Genomic DNA, 20,693 nt, shown 5'->3' with positions numbered 1-20,693 from the left:
TCAACCGAAGAGGGAGATTTCACTGATGACAGCAAGTGGGCGTGGGTTGAGTATCACTTAAAATGTTTCAGTAGAGGTCCAGGGTCGAACGCCCCAACAATTTTGACAATTTTTGGGGTTTCAAAGGCTTACTTAATCGATTTTAGAGTCTACTACTGTAATATGACTTCCCATCCCGGGGCCCCCCTGCTGGGTGCCACCCCTGAATATAAATAACAAGACTGGGCAGCACTACCACCATAGTATTCTAAATCACAAGTGCACTGGAAATGCATTGAATTTTCAAGCTCACATAAGGTATACTGCCACAATGAACATCACTGAAGATCTAGGTAGTAACAATGTTTTGAACTTTATAGAGGGCCAGAACATCAGTATAAATCAACACTGGCATTATCTTCATTTGTGTAAAATGGAAATGTTTCATCTCCACATATTTTAATTTGCAATTTTTTTCCCAATGAGGATTAAATAATAAATACAAAAATTCCTGACAGTGAATGCATAATTATCCCAGTGTCTAAAAATGAAGAAGATAATTTCATAATTTTTATCACTGTCACCTGGAATTAGGTTTACTTTTACAAGTGGACAGAAAATGTGGCTAACTTTAAACATTAATGATGTTGTTTGGAGGGGCCACAATAAAGTAAATAAATTACATAAAGTAAATAAATTACATTAACTGAAAATCAATTTAAATAATTAATACAATATGACTACGATTACGATTTATTGGGTTCACTTTCAGATCAGTGGCACCCATCACTTTGATCACACTAAGTTGTACAAAAACCTGTACTTAGTAGTCGTGTGAAATTACCGGAACGTCAATAATATTTATTTTATTTATTTATTTTCTTTTTCCACGGACTAGGGCAGAATCAAAGTCAAATTCAGTATAACATTACAGGTTCTAATAAAATGTAAAAGCATGAATTTCTTTGAGAGGCTAGGCTTTAAAGAACATGTACATGAAATCTAAAGGGAGCTATTAAGTCTTGTTGATGCGCCACTGTGGGCCACCAGACTTCAAATAGACCTCTTGTCAAGATCAGGCTAGCTTATAATATAACATATATTGCTCTACATCAGCTTAACCAGAGTCCCCAGGGGAGTCTACTTCCAAGCCTACTGTGCTGCCACAGAAAGCTTCAACCAGGTGTTAACTCTACAGAAAAGAAAAAAAAACAAAGGTACTAACAGTTCCAATGAGGTTGAATCTGCAAATGTGATTTAAATCTACATATTTGGAGCAAGCCTTTAAGTTTCCTTAATTTGAAATCAAAGTTGTCTGGTAATACTTGAATAAAAATGAGGTAATTTTGATATGATTATCAAGAAAGCCACTTATCTGTTAACTTTTATTCAGATAATTCAATAATCAGAACTGAATATCTGCCAAATATTATTTGGAAAAAACTGCTGCAAAATATTTACACTTTTTGGGATTTAGAAACTTATAACTGGAATGTAAATTAAGGTAAGTTACTTGACTCAAGTATGCTATGACCCAGTTCCTAGATGGACATTAAGCTGTTGGTCATACATATCATATCACTGACCAGTGTGAGATAAACTATTACCCAGTTTTCAATATTTTTTCGGCAAAAATACTGACCTGGGGTCTATATGAAACTGTAAAATATTACTACTTCTAACCCTGATGATTACTGTATTCTGCTTTCTCAATTCAGTATATAATTATTAACTTGGCTAAATACTGCTAATGTTAAGCATGTGTGTTGTTATTGTCAGTAATTACATTAATTACATAATAAAGAAGTTTACGATCATTGCACTTGTTTCTTGCCCGGACTATAAGAAGCCCACCTCTGGAAAAGCTCCGCCCCTAAGTCTGACTACACTTTCTTTTTATATGAACCAGTAAAATTATAAAATGTGTTCTTATAAAAAAGTGTACACAACCAGCATTTTTCAAGGCAAAAGGGTAAGGTCTGAATGAATAGCTCAGGTGATATTATTAAAAATACGTTAAAAAAAAAAAAAGATTGACTTTAAATTTTTTAAGGGTAATAACTCATCCTAAAACCAGCCCAATTTTGTGTTCTGAGGTGGGGGGAGGGGAGGAGGGGCTTATACCAAGGAAAGTGTTAATAGAAGAACTGCAAGGGAATAATCTTGTTACTATAAATAACCTACAAAAACTACTTCTAGTTTTGTTAACTCAACACAGCTACAACCAACTTTTTTAAAAATAACAATTTATCCTCTAGTTACGAACTCCAAGGTAAATATCATTATCGATTATAGTTGTAATAATAACATGAACAACAAGCTTTCAAAATTCAAAGCTTTGTAATCATTTACCTCTTAATTAGATCAGCTATAAGGGAAGGTCAAATTATCAAGCTAGTTACAAAATATATAAATTATAAATCACAGCAAATTACATTTAATTTCTAATTTTTAAAATAAATACAGCCATGTAACACATATGGGTTCCTCATCTTTAGAATTAGTATGAATAGATTTTAATAAAATTAATCAAGAATAAGCCAACTTCACCTCATTCCTGCCATTAATCACATTACTAATACAGGTTTTTGCAGACAATAATGTGATAAAAGTTTGTCTGGGAAACATTCTTATAAGTCAAGGTGGTTTAATGTCTACTTACAAGGTGGGGGGTTTAATAGGTAAAATACAATAGGACCTATCATACTATCACACATGTATGTAGACCTTCATATTTCTACAGTGGTGGTTTTATAGGGAAATGGGGGCACATGTCCTATTAAAATTTCCAGAAATTGACAACAAATCTTTATTAAAAATCAGGTTTAAATGAATGAATGTACCGACATCTTAAGATTGAAATTGCCTTACAAAATAAATTCTGAAGCTTCAAAGTACTTTTCACCATGCTTCGAACCCTGAACCCACAGGAGGACCTGGGCTCACCATTATTATACTTGCTCTCTGTCCCTCCCTACAACTTCGTATTTCCTCCTTCCTGCACAAACTACCTCAGATCTAGAGCTTGATTTAGCAACAGAAACAAGAGAAAATGAAAGTAATCTTAGTCTGTGAAGGGGAAAAGGTAGCTAAAAAGTCTACTAGTAGTTACTGTACTGTCATTGTCTCTTTACAAAGTGAAATAAATAAAACATGATGTAAATCCAAATGAAAAGACCTTGGAATTTAAAGCACTTTGCCATTAGGTACACATGTCTCCCTATCACTACCATAATGTCTCAAGTCTAGACAACTTAATTATAGTTCATTTAAAATCAGGAAAGCATCAGGAGTTGAAAATTCATATTTACTACAAAATAGTTAAATAGTACTTAATTGGTATACAATCTGTTAAATATACTAAAGATAATTATATCTATAGAAATTGAAGGGTCTACTTATAGACCCTTCATTCCCTTACTCATAGTAATATGCAGAAATAGAGGGTGCAGGAAGTTTATTAGGGAGTTTTTCGATTGCACAGGGACGTTAGGACGTAATGACATCACTAAGAAGTCATCTGTGCATGTGACAAAGTTAAGTTCTCATCACCTAGATTCTGGGATGTAGTTTGACAAGAATCAATGTTGAACAGAGAATGTAGGTGCAGGGAAATGTAAAAATTAATATTTTATCTTACTGGTAGGAGGTTTGTGGATGAGTGAATCTGTTCTAGCGTACGTTGTCATGCAATTCAAAAGCTTCCCTTATATTGAAGCAGGGCCTGCAATTTGATAAATGTAAAAGCAGCATCCAGGAGTTGCCAAGAACATGCCATTTGTACTGTAGACATTTATTTTCAGCATAGATGTGCAAAACCAAACTAATTCGACATTGATTTCAATTATTGTTCTATCTCCGGTCAATGGGCCAAGGATTATCAAACAGCAGCTTTTAATCATTTTGAGTTTTACAAATTTTTACTACGATATATCCAGCGACAACAAATGCAAAGCCATGAAAAATGCATTTGAAACTGATTCAGATTGTTACTTTTCTATGAAAAAATTGAATTAAAAAAAAATATTTTTGCATATTCATGCCTTTTTAGCAAGTGCATTTTAGTTAAGTATAAGGTTGAGTAGTTCCAGTCCTGACTTTTGAAAGGGACCCTGATACCCTAGCTAAATAACTGCTGATGCACCCTTCATTAACACTTGCTAATCAGGTATTTTAATTATTCAATTCCAATGTTCTTTAGTGAAATAATTCCAATGCCACTCTATTCTAGAGTAGCATGTGATTTTGATTATAATTTGATAATTTACAAATTTTAAATACTTTTAATTCTAGCTACAGAATTGTCAGAAAATGCTTTCATGATTATATTTAGCAGTAACTGATATCACTGAGTAACATATCACAGACCTCTTTGTAATAAATAGAGTATAACGAAAGCTTTCAGACTTGATTAATTTTGATCGAGGGCAGTGTCTTAATAACTAACCTCTTAGGAGAATTTTCATATTATTGTAATATATTTTTGTAGTTTCAAGCGAGAAATACATCATTTATAAATACCATCCCATAGTAAAGTCTGAATAAGTTGAAGAGAAAGGCTGCTAACTTGCCTGGATGTCCTCCACTGTCAAGTGATTTTACATCTCCCTGATAAAATCAACAAGGACACACGATACAATTTCCATTGAATAAAAGCTAATTTTTGTTTTTTTAGGTTTTCCCACATGAAAGGATATAAGCTTTTAATATAAATTTAGCCAGCAGAGATTCTTACACCATAAATAGAGCTAAAGATTTACACTTAATATAGTATTCCTCTTTTTCTCCCTCTCACTCAATAGAGGATACATTTCTAGACAGTGTACAGACTTACCAACCTTACAAGGCCAAAAAGAGGAGTCTGAAAACCTTTTGAGTCCTGAGTTTTTGCAATGTCAGTGGAGTATGTTAAATTTTTTCCTATATGGTACCAACTTTTTTTATTTTTTCAAAATCAGTAGACAGTGGAGCACTAATTACTTTTTCGTATAGAGTTCAGAGTGCAGTGCAACACTGGTTTGGCCAAAGAACTTAAATAGCAGAAGAATGAGCTGTTCCGTGTATTTACATTAAAGGTGATGGAACATCCGCCCTCCTGAGAGCAGGGTAAATTTTGACCATTGGACTAAGTGGAGAAACTACAGGAAACAAACAAACCTGAGCAGCGCCTTTTTATTGATGGATAGCGCCGCCACGTGGATGAGGTAAAATTGCTCTCCATGTAGCCACAATGCATTTTGAACGGATGTTCCACTATATTGGAAAGCTGCTCTATTTTCTGCTATTTATTATCTTTGATTTGGTCAATAAAATTGGTTTTTCTTCTAAATCAAGACTATGAAGCACAAATTACTTTTTCATATACAGTTCAGAGCACTGTCCAGGATGTAATTAACTGGTCTTGTTCTTATCTAAATCATAGGATTTTATTATTTGGAAATGCATAATTTTTTTCAGTCAGCTATAACATAATGCATAAAAAGCAGAGATTTTCGACCCCAAATCGAAATGTCGAGTTTTGCTTACATGTAAATAATCAGAGTAACCCTGCCAAAATCAGAGTGGCTGGCATGTCTGCATATTAAACTGACAGATCTTTCATCAACCTTACAATCATTTACTTAAAGATGTCAGTTGGCTCCTTTTTTGGTTGATGTATACCACAGTACATTCTCAAAATTACAAAAATTACTATATACTGTACATGACTAATGCAATGTTGTTTCAGATAAAGTCAACTGAAAAATACATATACTTCCTTAGGATTTGTCTCCTCCTGACAGATGATTACCCCTTCCTTTATATAACCTCAATATCTATCATCAAGCAACAAAATTGGCAGCAACACAAACAACCAAATGAAGTTTAATCAGAATCAAATACATACTCCATTTTACTTGTCAAAATATTGATTTTGGACATATCAACTGTTTTGCAATAATTTTAATTTCAGCAGTTAAATTACAGAGTAACCTTTCCAAAGGCACCCTCTACATAATAAAAATAAAGCCCAAATCACAAGGGAGACTATTCACAATAGATGCAGAATTACATCATCCAGGTTCCATTTTTTTTTTAGGGTGGTGGTTATTCTCTTTGGCGTGGCTGTGGCAGTTAAAGCCTTTTTATCTTCTATATTGTACTTTTATACTTATATTTTTTTTATATAAATTTATATGTTTTTATTTAGTAATTTATTCTCACCTGTAAGTGGCAATTTTTCGCTGTTGGAAGAAGAATTAAATAAATAAATTCTAAAGAATTTCAATTCAATTGAGTTACTTAGAACACCTATAAAGAATAAAGGATGCCTACAGATTTATTGCTGAATATTACAGTGAATAAATAACAATAATAATTAAATGATAATCGCATAAAGATAAAATACACCTCAATTAAAGTGAATAAATCTTGTAGGTGTGATGTTTTGCTCTACCAGATTAGTGGCATGATTCATACTGAATTCTCAGTACCATCCCAACTATTTGAGAAAAAAAAAAATCTCATGAGTGATTCGACTGAGAATACTTTACTAGTGTGATTTTGTGCAGATCCTTTGTACTACAAACATGTCTTTTACAGCCTTAATAGTAAAAACATCATTGTGGTGCTCAAGTCGATTTAAGTTAAAAGTGTTTATTATTATGTTACTATTATAAAGTCAAAACACTTTTGACAGGGACACACCACCAACAGCTTGGTAGTCTGTTGGCCCAAACTGAAACACACCACTGACAATAAACACTCTTAAGAACAAAGAACTCGCACTTTTAAATTAACAACATAAAAATTCTTTGCTTGAAACAGGACACAAGTCTCACCATTAATATACATATTCCACCCCACATTTAGACATAGAAAATAAACATAATTTTGACAGTGTCTAGGCACAGAAAACCACAAATGCCAATGATCAATTCTACTAAGACATAAATCAACAAGAGAATAAGCAAATTGACTGACATATAGTAATGTAAAAGAACCTTTACTGTTGCAAATATTTTATCTTCTATAGGTTTATAAGTAAATAAACCTAAACACTAATCATGCATGGTGGGCTGTCTTCAAGTTTTTAAAGTGTTTTTTGAGAGCAAACTTGTGGTGCATGGTTCAAAATGTGGGCTTCTTCCAAATAAAAGATGGGGGTACATGTCTTGTGTCTGACTGCTTGTTTAGGGTCTTGGGCAAGGCACCCATGTTGTCCCTCTTCCAGAAGTATAAGCGAGTACCTGGCACTAATAGCAATGCACTGATTACTAGTTGTAACATTATGTGATCCCCACGGAGCTGAGTTGCATAGGTGATTGATTTAATGACCAGGGTATTAAATGTGATTCATACTGGCCTTGGAATTATGCACTATCTAAGAATGACATAATATTATATAGATTATGCCTCAGGTCTATTACGACATTTAATAACTATGTAATTAATGAATCATACTGCATCACATCTTCTGACATTTATCAATTTCTATAAATAAATCTATATGTTTGAAATGACAGTCGTGACTAGACAAACTATGTGAGCATCATTGTTTTCATTAGTTTTCTTAGTAATTATTCAAGAAATATATGTACATACATTCTCGTTTTTGTATACTGCAAAGTACTATAGTCTTTGTGGTAGTAATAACCTAGTCTTACAGAATCAGCTGTACACAATATGCACCCTACTCTGTTCCCTGTTGAGTATTCCTAGCTTCAGTTCAGCACAGTATTTATTCCAAATAATTCACATATTTTTTATTTGTTATTTATCTTTCATTCCATTAGGTTACAAAGCACTTTGTTTTTCCTGGTCATTGGGTCCACCTGCTTCAGTGTTGCTGTCATATTGGCACAGTAGCAGGCAACCCTACCAGGTACCCATTTATACTTTTGGGTGGAGAAAAGCAACGCAGATAAAGTGCCTTGCTCAAGGCTACAAGCAAAATGCATGACGTTAGATTGAAACCCCAACCTCGACATTGGGCAACCAGATCGTTCCCACTATGTCAAACTGCTTCCATATTACCAGGAAACCATACCCTGGTCTTGAGTGGATAGATATAAAATGAAATAAAGTTTTTTATTGCCTATGGACACAAGTAATGTGAACTTCAATAGTTGCTACAATTCATTTTTTTTTTTTAATTGTTATCTTATGTTTCATTGAGAAACTCCCTAGATTTCTCTTTCATATACAATTATACAGTATAAAATAATATACAATGATCAACAAAATCTGGTACAAATTGAATCCAAAAGTTCTGAAGTGTGTTTGGAAAAAGAGGGTAGGTTGTGATTTACACTAGGAGGAAATTTGGAAGTTATGTTTGTATTACTAGCAATAATATTGAAAGAATTATGGTACAAACTCATCATAGCCAACTACCTAGATTGACAGCTCATGATAATAACATAATGATGCAAGCTAACCTTCAGTTATCTTATGAACACGACGTCTACTATGAGTTGAATATCAGTGCCATCCCCAGGGCCCAAGCTTACCAGGGGGCCCATAGAAATTGCAGGTAGCATTTTTTTTTTTTCCAAAAATATAATTACTACCATGGGCCCTCAATAACAACATGGGTCCACTAATAATGGGCCCCTCCAGCTTGACAGGCCCCCAAAAAAATGTTTTCGCCTTCGGCGTGACTGGGGTCCACACCGACCCTTGCCCCAGTTACAGTTTCCCCTCTTGGCAGCCCTGCTAAATATCAATGCACTTACCATGTTGGTGTATAGTTGATGATCTTTGGTTTAGTTGTGTGATTTTTATGACAAGTTTCTCTACAGACCTCACATATCCCTGAAAAATAAAATACATAAATAATTAAATTACATTCAATCAATCAATAGTAATTTGTAAAGTGCTAATATCCACGGCAGATGCAATGTTCAGTGGCACTAATGACGTTGACATTACTCAAGGTGCACATGATAAATTTAACTTATGAAAGTGTAAAAGAAAAACATATCTACATTTGTGTCAATCAGAGATTGAAAAAAGGTACGCTTTGAACCTTTTCTTGAAAAGAAAAACATTTGAAGATAAACGGATGTCAGTGGGTAAGGCATTCCATAATATAGGGGCAGCAGATGAAAATGAACATTACATTATTACAAAAGGTCAATTGTAGTGTTTTATGATTTCATTTTATTGGAAGGGTGAGGGGAATATATTTCCAATGGCAGGGGGAATGTCAACAAGAAAGTGCAACTAGGCAGGGCTAGGGATGGCAAAGCACCTAGAAGATTGACAATTTAGGCATTGAAAGGCTTTTTTAATCGACTTTAGAGTGTCCTAATCTACATACAATTTTTTTCCTTCCTAACAAATTGTGTTGAGCTCCATGATAGGAGAACCTTGCTCCCTGCACCTTACCCCCAATTGTGCCACCACTGGGGGTAATGGAACTGAAACATATCTATGTCTATGGAGCTGAAACATATTTCAATGTCTATTAAATAGTTTAAATAGTGACGTCCTTAACAATATTTCTCCAGTAGAATGAATCAGATGGTTAAATAAAAAAATCCCACGGTAAAATTGGATTTTAACTCATACTGTATATTCAAGCACATTGAGGAAGCCTGAAGAAATACCACCCATTACAGACAATCTTATGATCAATGAAGGAAACCTGATCATTGGGGACCCTTAACTCAGTCTCTGCCTGGTACTTAAGACAGAATTTCATCTTTTTTTCATAATAAGAGAACTGGACATGTGATTCTGGGTTCAGCAGATGGGCACCAAATCCACAGCCTAATTTATTAGCTAGTACATAGACTAAACTTCATTAAAACTAATTTGTAACCACATCTAACTACGTATACATACATGGGGTAATTTTAACCTCAGGGGAGTCCTAGATTATCCAGCATCTCAAATCAACCAGGTTAATCTCTTATCCAAGCTGAAGCTTCATCCTGAGTACTGACCACAGGGGAATTCATTATGAGTGACTTCCCCTGACAATTAAAATACAAACTGATTCAGCTTTCAGTAGTGTTAATATAATGATTTAATCTTTAAACACAATTTATATCAACGTTTCTAATGGTTAATAATTTCGCCTGATTTTATAGGTGCCCAGTGACAAAGACTTCAAGGTTCAGAAGATGAATGACTAAAAAACATTTGAAACATTGAATCATGTTGGCTTGCATATATTTTTGGGAGTTTGTCTTATACTAAATTAATGGTGGACCCTATGGATTCTGATTCTCAAGATCTAAGTCGGAATGATATAAGTATTAATAACAATAACTAAAACAATAACTATAATTATTAATAACAAAAATAACAGGAACTACCACTGTTTATTATTTATTTGGTATTATTATTATTATTATAACAAGAGTAATAAAAATACAATGATGATAACAACAATAATAATAACAATAATAATAACAATAATAACAATAATAATAATAATAATAATAATAATAATAATAATAATAATAATAATAATAATTAAATTGTGATGATTAATTAAAAACTGATAAACTTGAATACTACCACATCATCAACACTGTCAAAGTTTCATGAGTGAGCCAGATACTAAGGGGCATACCGCTCTTCCTCAAGGATGGCTAAGTGCTATTGAAGAAATCAACATGGTGGTTTTCAAGATGATAAAATAAAAACTACTTACAACTAAATTTACATTGGTCACAAGTGTAGTAGTTAGTCATCTCAGGCTGAGCCTTGTTGTAAGTCTTGGCATAGCATTTCTTGGGTACATCACTGCAGAGAAAATACATTAATACTTAATTATATTGGTTAAGTCTATATAGATACTTTATTTTGCCTTTAGAAATTTGCCTTTAAAATACCTTCAAAACATCCACATGTATTAAGATTAAAAGGAAATCTCATTATGGAAACAAAGGCTAATACAAACCCAACTGGTAATTTGATATAAATAATACTTTCAAGATAGAGTCCTGGATTCTTCTGAGATTAGTACGAAGTAGAGGAAACAGGTGGGGCAAGTACAAAAACAATATCAGCTTTTGACTAGTAACTAGATCAAAGACACCTGAAAACATTGTCAGAGGCCTAGAAAATCTTTCCCTTGGTAGTCTGGGTTTAATATTATCATTACAGGGAGGAGTATGTACATTAACATCAACAGCCTTTATCAATATTTTTGCTGTAAGATGACTATAAACTAGAACAGGTTGCCTTGCTAGGGCCTAGCTTCACATCCCCTTGATGATAGAGGGCAACTCTCCTGATAGTCCAGGCAAGAAAGCATGAGGTTTGTCACTAAATATGCATGTCTAAGCATTGTAGGCTGGAATGTAAACAGAATCTTTTAAATCTTATTGTTTTAAGAATATGATTATTTGTGACTGACTCTTGAAAACCCATCGTTTGTCGCAATTTCTAATTTCCCACAAGCACCCAAAACGTTCCAGAATCAGAATTTTCAATATTTTCAGGTTTTTAAATTTTATAAGATATATTGAAGAACATCTCTGCAAAAAATCAGTCACTAAATCTAACCTAAAAGAATATTAAAATTACTTTTAAAATACAAATCTGAAAAAACTATTGATTTTGGAATCTTTAGAAGCTATTTTCTCAAAACCTAAATGACTGATATCTATAACTCACCGTACACCACTCTAACTGAGTGGTGAAAGAGACTGCAGACCTAAATCCAGTGAATTAAATATCATAACTTCGCTAATACTCAACCAATTTCCATGAAATAAACACTGTTTTAAAGAAGAATTCATGTAGAATCCAAAACACCAAACACCAATTTTCAATTTTTCATACAAATAGCTGGTTTTGCCAGAGCTGGTCACATTTAATTTCTTAATTATTCAGAAGGTAGCTTATAATTTTGTTTTGCAAAAAAAAAAAAAAAAAAAAAAAAAAAAAATCTGTATTATGATTACCATTATTATTCCTAAAAATACACTTATAAGCTCAAAAATATATTTATGACTTCAAAGTGATCTCTTTTGGTTATTGCTGTTATCTATATTGTTGTTTATTATACATTAGAATTAATATTTTAATTAATATTAAACTTAATATTTAATACTTATGCTGGATTAACCTGTTCCATACATAAAAGTACTGTTTTTACTACATGGCCCTATATGCTTTATGAACAACAAACCATTATAAGGCTACAGCCATGAATAAAATCATAGCTTTTTGCATGACCTGAACTCATGATCCTGAGATGGAATGGTCAGCACATACCACCATGCTACATCTTCACTCCAATCGAATCATAATCAAACTCCTTATCCAACTACAGTATGGCAACCCTGAACTGTCTAAAGTGACCTCCACTGATAGTGATCATGTGACAAAATATTTAGCACAAGCTATCTGAAGATTTATTTAAAGTATATCAGTTCAAGATCAATACCTATGCCATTACATTAACGTTTTGGTTTTTCAAGTACCACTTTGTCCTTTGACCTAATTATTATGTAAACATGTCCTAAATTTTGCTTGCTTGCTGAAGTAAGGTAATTGTATTTGAACTTCAACACAACTTCAGGATCAACATATGCGCAATGTATTTGGTTGCAATGTTTTTATGAAAATATTTTAGATAGCATATGTATAACTATGAGTTTTACCAAATAAACATGTAGAGAATTACATCAAATCAATAACAACAAAATATCATCTTTATTGCAAAGTGCATAATTGACATGGAATATCAACTAAAACAAGTAAAAGATAACTAAAATGGGATGCAAGTAGGGAGAGCCCATAATTGGATTAAACCACCCTATGGGTAGGTTGGTTTAAGGTTGGTAGGTAGCAAACTATTTCAAGTGTATCTGTTTATTGTCCAGACTGCAACAAGAAATTATAAACTTATCAACAATTTCAAAATTAACATTTCAAGGTAAATTTAATGAATTTCATATGCAGTAATCATGGCCTATCATATGCTGGATGTAAGTTGCAAAAGATTACAATTGTAGAAAGGTAGCTACAGTACAACTATTAAGGGTATGATAGCAGCTAAAATAAATATTGTTATTCTCATAGCATATTGTTTAGAAGTGCAATGGCTATCACTAAGTTGCCAAGAAAAGCCACATACATACCATAATTTTAGCCAGTCCCTACCTAGGCACTGGAAATACATGCAGAGGTGGTGTAGCAAAAGCAACTTATTTCAAAAGGTCCACTTTTTAAAACCTATTTTTTTAAACTAAAATCTATGCCAGTTACTAAGAAATGCTATGCATCATTGAATTTCGTTTTCCAACTCTAACCGTAGTGGTACACAATTTTTTAGAAATAATCAGCTCCAGTGATTGCAGATTGATCTATATAATCAAAAACCTATGTTATGTAGCCTACAGATCAGGTCCCAACAACACCCAAATGAACGGAAATTTTCACGAATTATGGGTTTCAGATATCCAATAAATAAGACCCTCAAAATGCTACTTTTCCCCCCCAATTCGCAGTTGGGCTCTGCCCCTGGAAATAACCTGGGAACCCTAGACTGCCACAGGCCCTCATCCTAATGCACGCTTCACTCGTCTATACATCCTTCCCAAATCAAAAATGTTGCACAAGTGCCTGGTATAGGCTTAGACACTGAAGTGTCCATGCATTTCTACTACCAAGAAAATATAATCTATTCCAAAATAAAGAGCATGCTATTTTGGTAGATAGGACTAATGTAGGAGCAATCTTTCTTAGGATAATGCACTAAAAGCCTGTTGTGTACTATAAGATAAATATACCCTTTTAGGGATAATTGATAACTCTGTTAACTGTTACTTTCCACTGAAGCCTTGAATGAATTAATACATCAAAAAGTTGATGAAACAACGCCAACTGGTGTTTGCAAAGGAAATTATATAATTAGAGAAAAAGTACAAAACAAAATCATTAATGAAGTCAAAAATTGCTAAATCATTTACTATGATAAAAAATATTAGGCTTCAAGGAAAAAGCACACACATAACCACACATGCAATCATAAATAAAAGATAACTTAATACAATGTCCTGGACCTCACTCATAAATGCAAATTGCAATCAATAAATATTTGAAAAAAAAAATCATCAATAAATACCTCACAAATTTCCAGAACCTATCAAATATAGTTCCCAGCTTATCTCCTATGTGGTAGAATTTCATACAGTAGCTTAGAACTACACTCTAACAATGATGACACAAGTAAAGGTGGTGGCCCAAAAAACTTACCACCAAAACAAATACCTTGTTGGCATGATGCACTGGTAACATATTATCATGGTTATTACCATTCTTATTAAGAAATGTGTGTTAGACCTAGTATACCAGTTTGTGACATCACCATTAATATACACCGGTGGTAGGTCTAGAGGCCACCATTTCTAGGCACTGAAAGAGGTCATGTTACACTAGTGCTGCAGTAGCAATAGCAACCTCCTAAAAATAGATAAACCAAGGCTAGCCTCACTGACTATTAATTCCATCATCTGTCTGATCTACAGATTAATGAAAGCTAGTGATTTGGACTCCATATATTCAATTATTCTTATTTAATGAACATTTTGTTATTATTCTGATGATGTGCATACTTTGATTCATTTGTTAAACAAGTCTACTCTCAATTGAGCATCAGCAATTTACAGTTACATGATCTTTTGATATGAATAAACAAACTTTTTTTCTGTTTTTTTTCTTTCTGAATTAACTTAATAAAACTGAACTAAACATATTATCCCAGGTTTTGTATTTTTTTTCTCCATAAATTTGTTAATTATACCCTATATTAAAATAATAAAAGAAAAAACAAATGAAAACTGAATGATATGAATGAAAATACCTGGATAAGACGACTGGACCAACTATAACAATCTCACTACCTGGCTGAGCATCAACCTCCAGAACAGGACAACACTCAAATGACATCACTATGACATCACGATGTGCTGATGTTTGATTGGCTATTGCTATCAATAAATCATCTGTTATCTCAGCATTGTTTTTTGTAAATGGACTGGAAAATAAATATTGATAAGACCAATTATCATTTTGATAGGTTGGATTTGTTGTGTGGCATCCTTCATAAGTTCATACATTGAAGAAGTGAAGGCTCTCAACAGCCTTCTTCAACAAATGTACGGATGATGAAGAAGCTGACTGTGAAGATGTGTGTATGCAAAGTGTACAGTTATGTATGTAAAGTGTACAGTTATGTATGTAAAGTTTACAGTTATGTATGTAAAGTGTATAGTTATGTATGTAAAATGTATAGTTATGTATGTTTATGTCAACTGTTTATGTATAAAACTAGGGGGCATTCTTTAAAAGTCTATAAATCCAAACCAAATCTTAATGTGAGGAAAAGTGCATATGCGGTCCGGGTCGTTAATGATTGGAATTCACTACCTATCACTAATGATGTTGTAGCTGCTTCGAATGTTAATAAATTTAAGTCTGGCATAGAAAAATGTTGGTCTGACCACCATCTTAAGTTTCGCCCATACGTTTCTGAAGAGTTTGTTATGATGAATTTGGAGGGACAAACAGCTAATGTTAAAGGTTCAAGGTAAATGTAAAGTGTATAGTTATATATGTAAAGTGTACAGTTATGTATGTAAAGTGTACAGGTATGTATGTAAATTGGCAACTTCACATGTTCATGTGTTAATTTATAATTAATAATAGTGTGCAGCTGTTTGTTTCTGATGCCTGTTAAAAATGTTTTGCTGTCCATCTCTGAGATTAGCTGTTATACAATGTGTAAACATACAATGACCGTGCCATGGATTATTGAACAAGTCCCTGGTTCAATTCTATCACCGATCTCCTAATGTTTCAGCTTTCAAATATGAAAGTTACTATAGGGCAACATCTTTCAGAAGAGACCTTAAGCCATCAGTCCTGTGTGATTCAAGATTCATGTGGATGTTAAAAATCTGCGCGCAATATTTAAGCTCTGGTCAGATTATCAAATTTTTTTTGACAAAAAAACTGTTGTATGCCCTTATGTAGTTATGATGTGCCTATATATGGTCATGATGTGATGTCATCATGACCATATTTAGGCATGTCACATGTTTTCGTCAAATAAAATTTGACATTCTGGACAAGGCTGAAGACAAGGGGATTGTCACTCAGTTTACAGATTACTACCACAAAAAAGTTTATGATCTTCAGGATACAGAGGCAGATAACATTTATCCAATCCTTGAGAGAGAGTTCATTGTAAAAAAAGCAATAATCACTCTGACTTCTCTAAGATTACACTCATAAACCAAAGGAAACGCAAAATAAGTAATGATAACATACCGAAGAAGTAAAAATTTTACTTCATCTGGGAAGCTCAGGACATTGTCACATCTTCTAGCTAATTCTTTTATAACTTCTGTTTTAATATCAGCAACCCTACAATAATAAAGTATTCATAAATAAGTGTGATGTGGGGTTAAGTTGTGGACAAACGGTGTGGTGTTGGTTCTGGTTCGGTTGGGCTTCAAGATTTCTGTGAGTCTAGGTTCATGGTATAATTTCTTTCCCGTTTTCTTTCATCGTTGTCAAGTGCCTCGTGGTTGGTTCAAAGGGAGGCGCTATACCAATTGCAAATTATTATTATAAGTTGCTCGTCATCCAAATCCCAAGTTCTGGACTCTAATCCTGAAATTCAGTGGCGGTGTCAGTGGAGGATTAGGGTTAAGGGGGATTCACAAGACCCACTTCTTGAAACCCTGGATCCCCATACAAAGTATTTTACGGTTTGAGAGTGCTGTGCTGGGCATCTCGAGGTGCTTATTCTTAACATTTGTTCTAAACAAAGTGGGGCTGAGGCGAATTTAAACCCCTATCTGTGACCTTGGACCCCTAACTAGCAAAGATCTGGCACCGCCAATGCTGAAATTTAAAGATTTTTTTCATGACTAAATAAACTCCACTCCCTATAGCTCATGACAATACTTTACTACATAAGGGCACATAGAAAAAATTATTAGATTATCACTCTTTTAAAAAAAAAATAATCTAGTGACAATCTAGTAAATTTTTCTATTTGCCCCAAAACATTTCATAGGTACTCTAGTGCATGATGCTGACACTATAGAAATTATCCTTCATTATTTTTAAGAAGGTATGAATTGCTATTATTAAATTACTTTGTCATGGGTTGTAAGACTTGATTTCTCAATTTCAGCTCCTTTCCAAGGAAGCGTATGGGAACAGTGACTGGCAAAACCGATGGCTCTGGAAGAGAGGTTGTCAGGAACCTGCACAAAAAATAAAAACACAAGTGTATATTTTTTTTATCAAAAGATGTTAAAATTAATTATAAAACAAATGATTAACAATTATTATAATTCATATTTAATGTATTGTCATAAACCAGGCCATATCATGTGCTAAATTATTAATACTATACTAATTGGATTTTTAGTCTTTATTGTATATTTTGTATTCCATTCAAGACTATGATATTGATGTGTGTTGATGATGTCTTCCTCACAATACTTTGACTGCAGAAAGTATATACCAATAATGATAGGGCCCTTATTACACATACTCAGGATGTTGTTTCCAGCTGATGATTGCTAATAAAAATTGTGAGCAAAGCGGGGGCCAAGGCCAAATTGAATGCAGACTTAGACCAACATAATAAGTAAAAGCAAAGGCCATGGTTTGTATCATATTGAATGACCCCTTTAAGGTTTCATCATCATTATTATCATTTATCATTCTGTAGAGGGCAGTGTTGATCTGGTGGAGGCAAGGGCAATAAAATATAAATTTCAAAAAGCATAACATCACTGCTTACCTATCATAGGCATCAACAATGAGCTGCGTGCTGTTTGTTAGTTCAGTCTGCAAAACTTGTTGTAATGCGTCACACTCTTCATTAATTTCAACAATTCTAACAGCAACCTCTACACAATTAACCATAACAAAAACATATATTCATTAATAACCCATTCAGTCCCATAAGCGCTCGCTAATTATCGTCATTAATTAAATAATTAACAATAATTTAAAAAAAACGTACGGTATGTGCAGTAATGTGTGCATGTATTTTCATTAAATATTCAAGAAAATATCAACAATTTTTATAAAAAAATGTTTCTTCGTGTTTTAGTTATTATATCCTCATATTTCCACGTAAAATTATTTTTTTTTTGTGGCTGAAAAAAAAAACGTGGCTATCAACTTTGCCAGCGCCATCTTGGTTGTTTACAAAAATGAAAACGAATCCTGACATGACCGTTTTTGGTTTCCCTGTGACATGCGCAATCATGACGTTGAGATCCATTATGGCAAAAGCTCGAAAATGACACCTTGATCATCTATATTATTGTAATTTTTCATATAAAAAAATTTTTTTTTTTTACACCAACCGGATTTTTGAAAGATTATAGGTGCGTTTTCCTACGTCTTTAAACGGGTGCTAGGCGAATAATTGATTTATGGATTTTACGTCGCGGGGTAAGTTAGGCTTTTCCAGGCTACGGTGCCAGTGGCGGCTCTAGGATATATTTTCTGGGGGGGGGGGGCTACGTTGTCCGACAGGGGGACTAGAGCTCGTAGGCTCGAGCTGGAGGAAGGGATTGAGAGGGGTTCCTCCTCCCAAATGAGATATTTTAAAAGAATATCAACCTCTGGATGGCTGAAAATGGCACTCTCAGACTGTGACAGACATGTGTTGGCTTGGTGTGGGCCTATTTTTATATGTTTTATGGTCTGACTGCCCGACGAACTCTGTCCGGCGGGGGGGGGGCTTGACCTGTCCGGTGGGGGCTTAAGCCCCCCCTGCCACCCCGCTGGTGCTGCCACTGTACGGTGCATAGTGCGGTGAAGGTGACTGAACCGGCTCATAGGCTTTGCAGAATTGGCTTAGGCCCCCTTAAGGTGAAATTTTATATTATTTTTTACCTTCCGAAGTTTTTGATCAACAATTACAAATTTAGTTTTATTTTGTAAATGAATAATTTGTGCTGATTTGAAGATGCATTTATTTATTCTGACTGTTGAATTAGTATTTTTAATCTTTTTTCAAAATTAGTGATAAAAATTAATTTGGCCCTAGGGGGAGGGCCTAAAAAAATTATTAAAATAATTATTTTTTTTCTATTTTAAAAATTTTATAAAAAAAAACACTATATAACCACTTATTTAGGAAAATTTTTTTATTATCTTTATAATTCTTATCAAAGAAATTTGTATTACTCTAACAGAAAAAATTATATTTAATTATTTTTTTGTCACTAAAAAAATTTTCAAAATGAAATTTGAAAATGGGGGCCTGAATGGAACATAAACACAAAGACAATGATGATAATAATGATGATGATAATGTGAAGAAGCAGCTGGAGATTATGAGGATGATGATAACAAGTGTGAGATGTACCTTCTTCACTGAGAGTGCCTGGCTCTCGCAACATCTGTAGGCGGGTCTCCTTATCCATTTCAACTGTTGCTATATGCTGCTTTAACCTACTCTCAATCTCCTGGTAAAACACTTCATGCTGGGCCAGGCTTCTGCTTAAGTGTTCTAGAATTCAAGAAAATAAATTAAAATTATTTGATTGGATATGTTACAATTCAAATTACATTGTTGTTGGTAAATTGTTTCAACTGGAATCTTAAATGCATTGAGGTAGTGAAAAAATAAAGAGTGTGCCAGAGACAAACAGTGAAGAAAATGTTGACATAAATATATTTTATTTAAACGAATATTTCGTCCTCTTCAGAAAACTTCATCAGCATAACTGATCTACATTGCATAAAGCTAAGTAATATATACAATAAAGGTGATAGTTATTTCTATCAATAGGCGTCTAATTAAGAGAATAACAATGAAACTATAGAGCGAATGTAATGAGTGTCATTCTCAAGTATACAGATAAATAGCAAGGATTATAATATAAACATGTAATATAGTGATATGTATCAAGATCAATAAAAGGCTAAAAGTAGAAAATAATAATATGGATATAACAAAAAGTTCATATGGTCTTTAATAAAAGAATCCTCAACATATAAAACTATGGAAGCTACATAAGCTTAACTATTAGCAAAGGCATATTCATGAACAATACCTCTATCTTTATTGAGGCCGTTAACATGGGTTCTTAGGCGGTGGATCCGTTTGGTTTCTTCGCAGCGCCTATCATTAGTAGATTTGAAGCCGGACCGTGTTTATTAAGGCTGTTAACATGGGTTCTTAGGCGGTGGATCCATTTGGTTTCTTCGCAGCGTCTATCATTAGTAGATTTGAAGCCGGACCGTATTATAAGGAAGTGCATGTCGTTAATGTTATGATTATGGAATTTAAGTGTAAAGATACGCTATGATTAGAGTCCTTATTTCTTATGGTGGTTTTGTATATATATATCAATACATAAACAAAATAGTAATAATAAATGGCTTAAAAGATACAAACATTGTCCTTAATACGCCTAACTCTCAATAAGAGGGTTATTTGAGGAGCCAAGCGATCAGACTCCACTTAAAGCTGACGCTGGCTGGGTTTAAACCAGGGTCTTCAGCACAAGAAGCAGGAAGGATATTTCTCAGCCAATCACTCAACTGCACCTTTCGGATTCAATAATAAATTTATGGCACTATTTACAATTAATATTTGCTGCGAAGCAGCCAATTCATATTCTTGACAGCAATTTGACCTCTGAAAGGTCATTGTTTGTCAAAAAACAATCGCCTAAGACAACTGAAAAGCGGAGTTTCCTTCTTTCGTTCTGCCGGGT

At 33.8% G+C, this 20,693-nt stretch overlaps 1 protein-coding gene across 2 annotated transcripts in view; it reads right to left on the bottom strand.

The window, feature by feature from the left end:
- LOC117115329 (E3 ubiquitin-protein ligase TRIM69-like) overlaps positions 1-20,693 on the bottom strand; it is a 44,750-nt gene that overhangs the window by 16,569 nt on the left and 7,488 nt on the right. For both annotated transcript variants that reach the window (XM_033259076.1, XM_033259077.1), the window contains exons 5-11: positions 19,337-19,480; positions 17,753-17,861; positions 17,097-17,207; positions 16,261-16,356; positions 14,792-14,965; positions 10,628-10,719; positions 8,697-8,775 (exon numbers count right to left, since the gene is read on the bottom strand). In XM_033259076.1, coding sequence (XP_033114967.1) covers positions 8,697-8,775; positions 10,628-10,719; positions 14,792-14,965; positions 16,261-16,356; positions 17,097-17,207; positions 17,753-17,861; positions 19,337-19,480 — 805 coding nt within the window. The remainder of the gene's footprint in view (positions 1-8,696; positions 8,776-10,627; positions 10,720-14,791; positions 14,966-16,260; positions 16,357-17,096; positions 17,208-17,752; positions 17,862-19,336; positions 19,481-20,693) is intronic.

Source organism: Anneissia japonica, unplaced genomic scaffold, assembly GCF_011630105.1.
Source record: "Anneissia japonica isolate Jap-2015-1 unplaced genomic scaffold, ASM1163010v1 scaffold287800_len1627635_cov199, whole genome shotgun sequence".
NCBI classification, from domain to species: domain Eukaryota; kingdom Metazoa; phylum Echinodermata; class Crinoidea; order Comatulida; family Comatulidae; genus Anneissia; species Anneissia japonica.
Note: the sequence above shows the minus strand (reverse complement) of the source record. Positions and strands in the feature narration are given on the sequence as shown.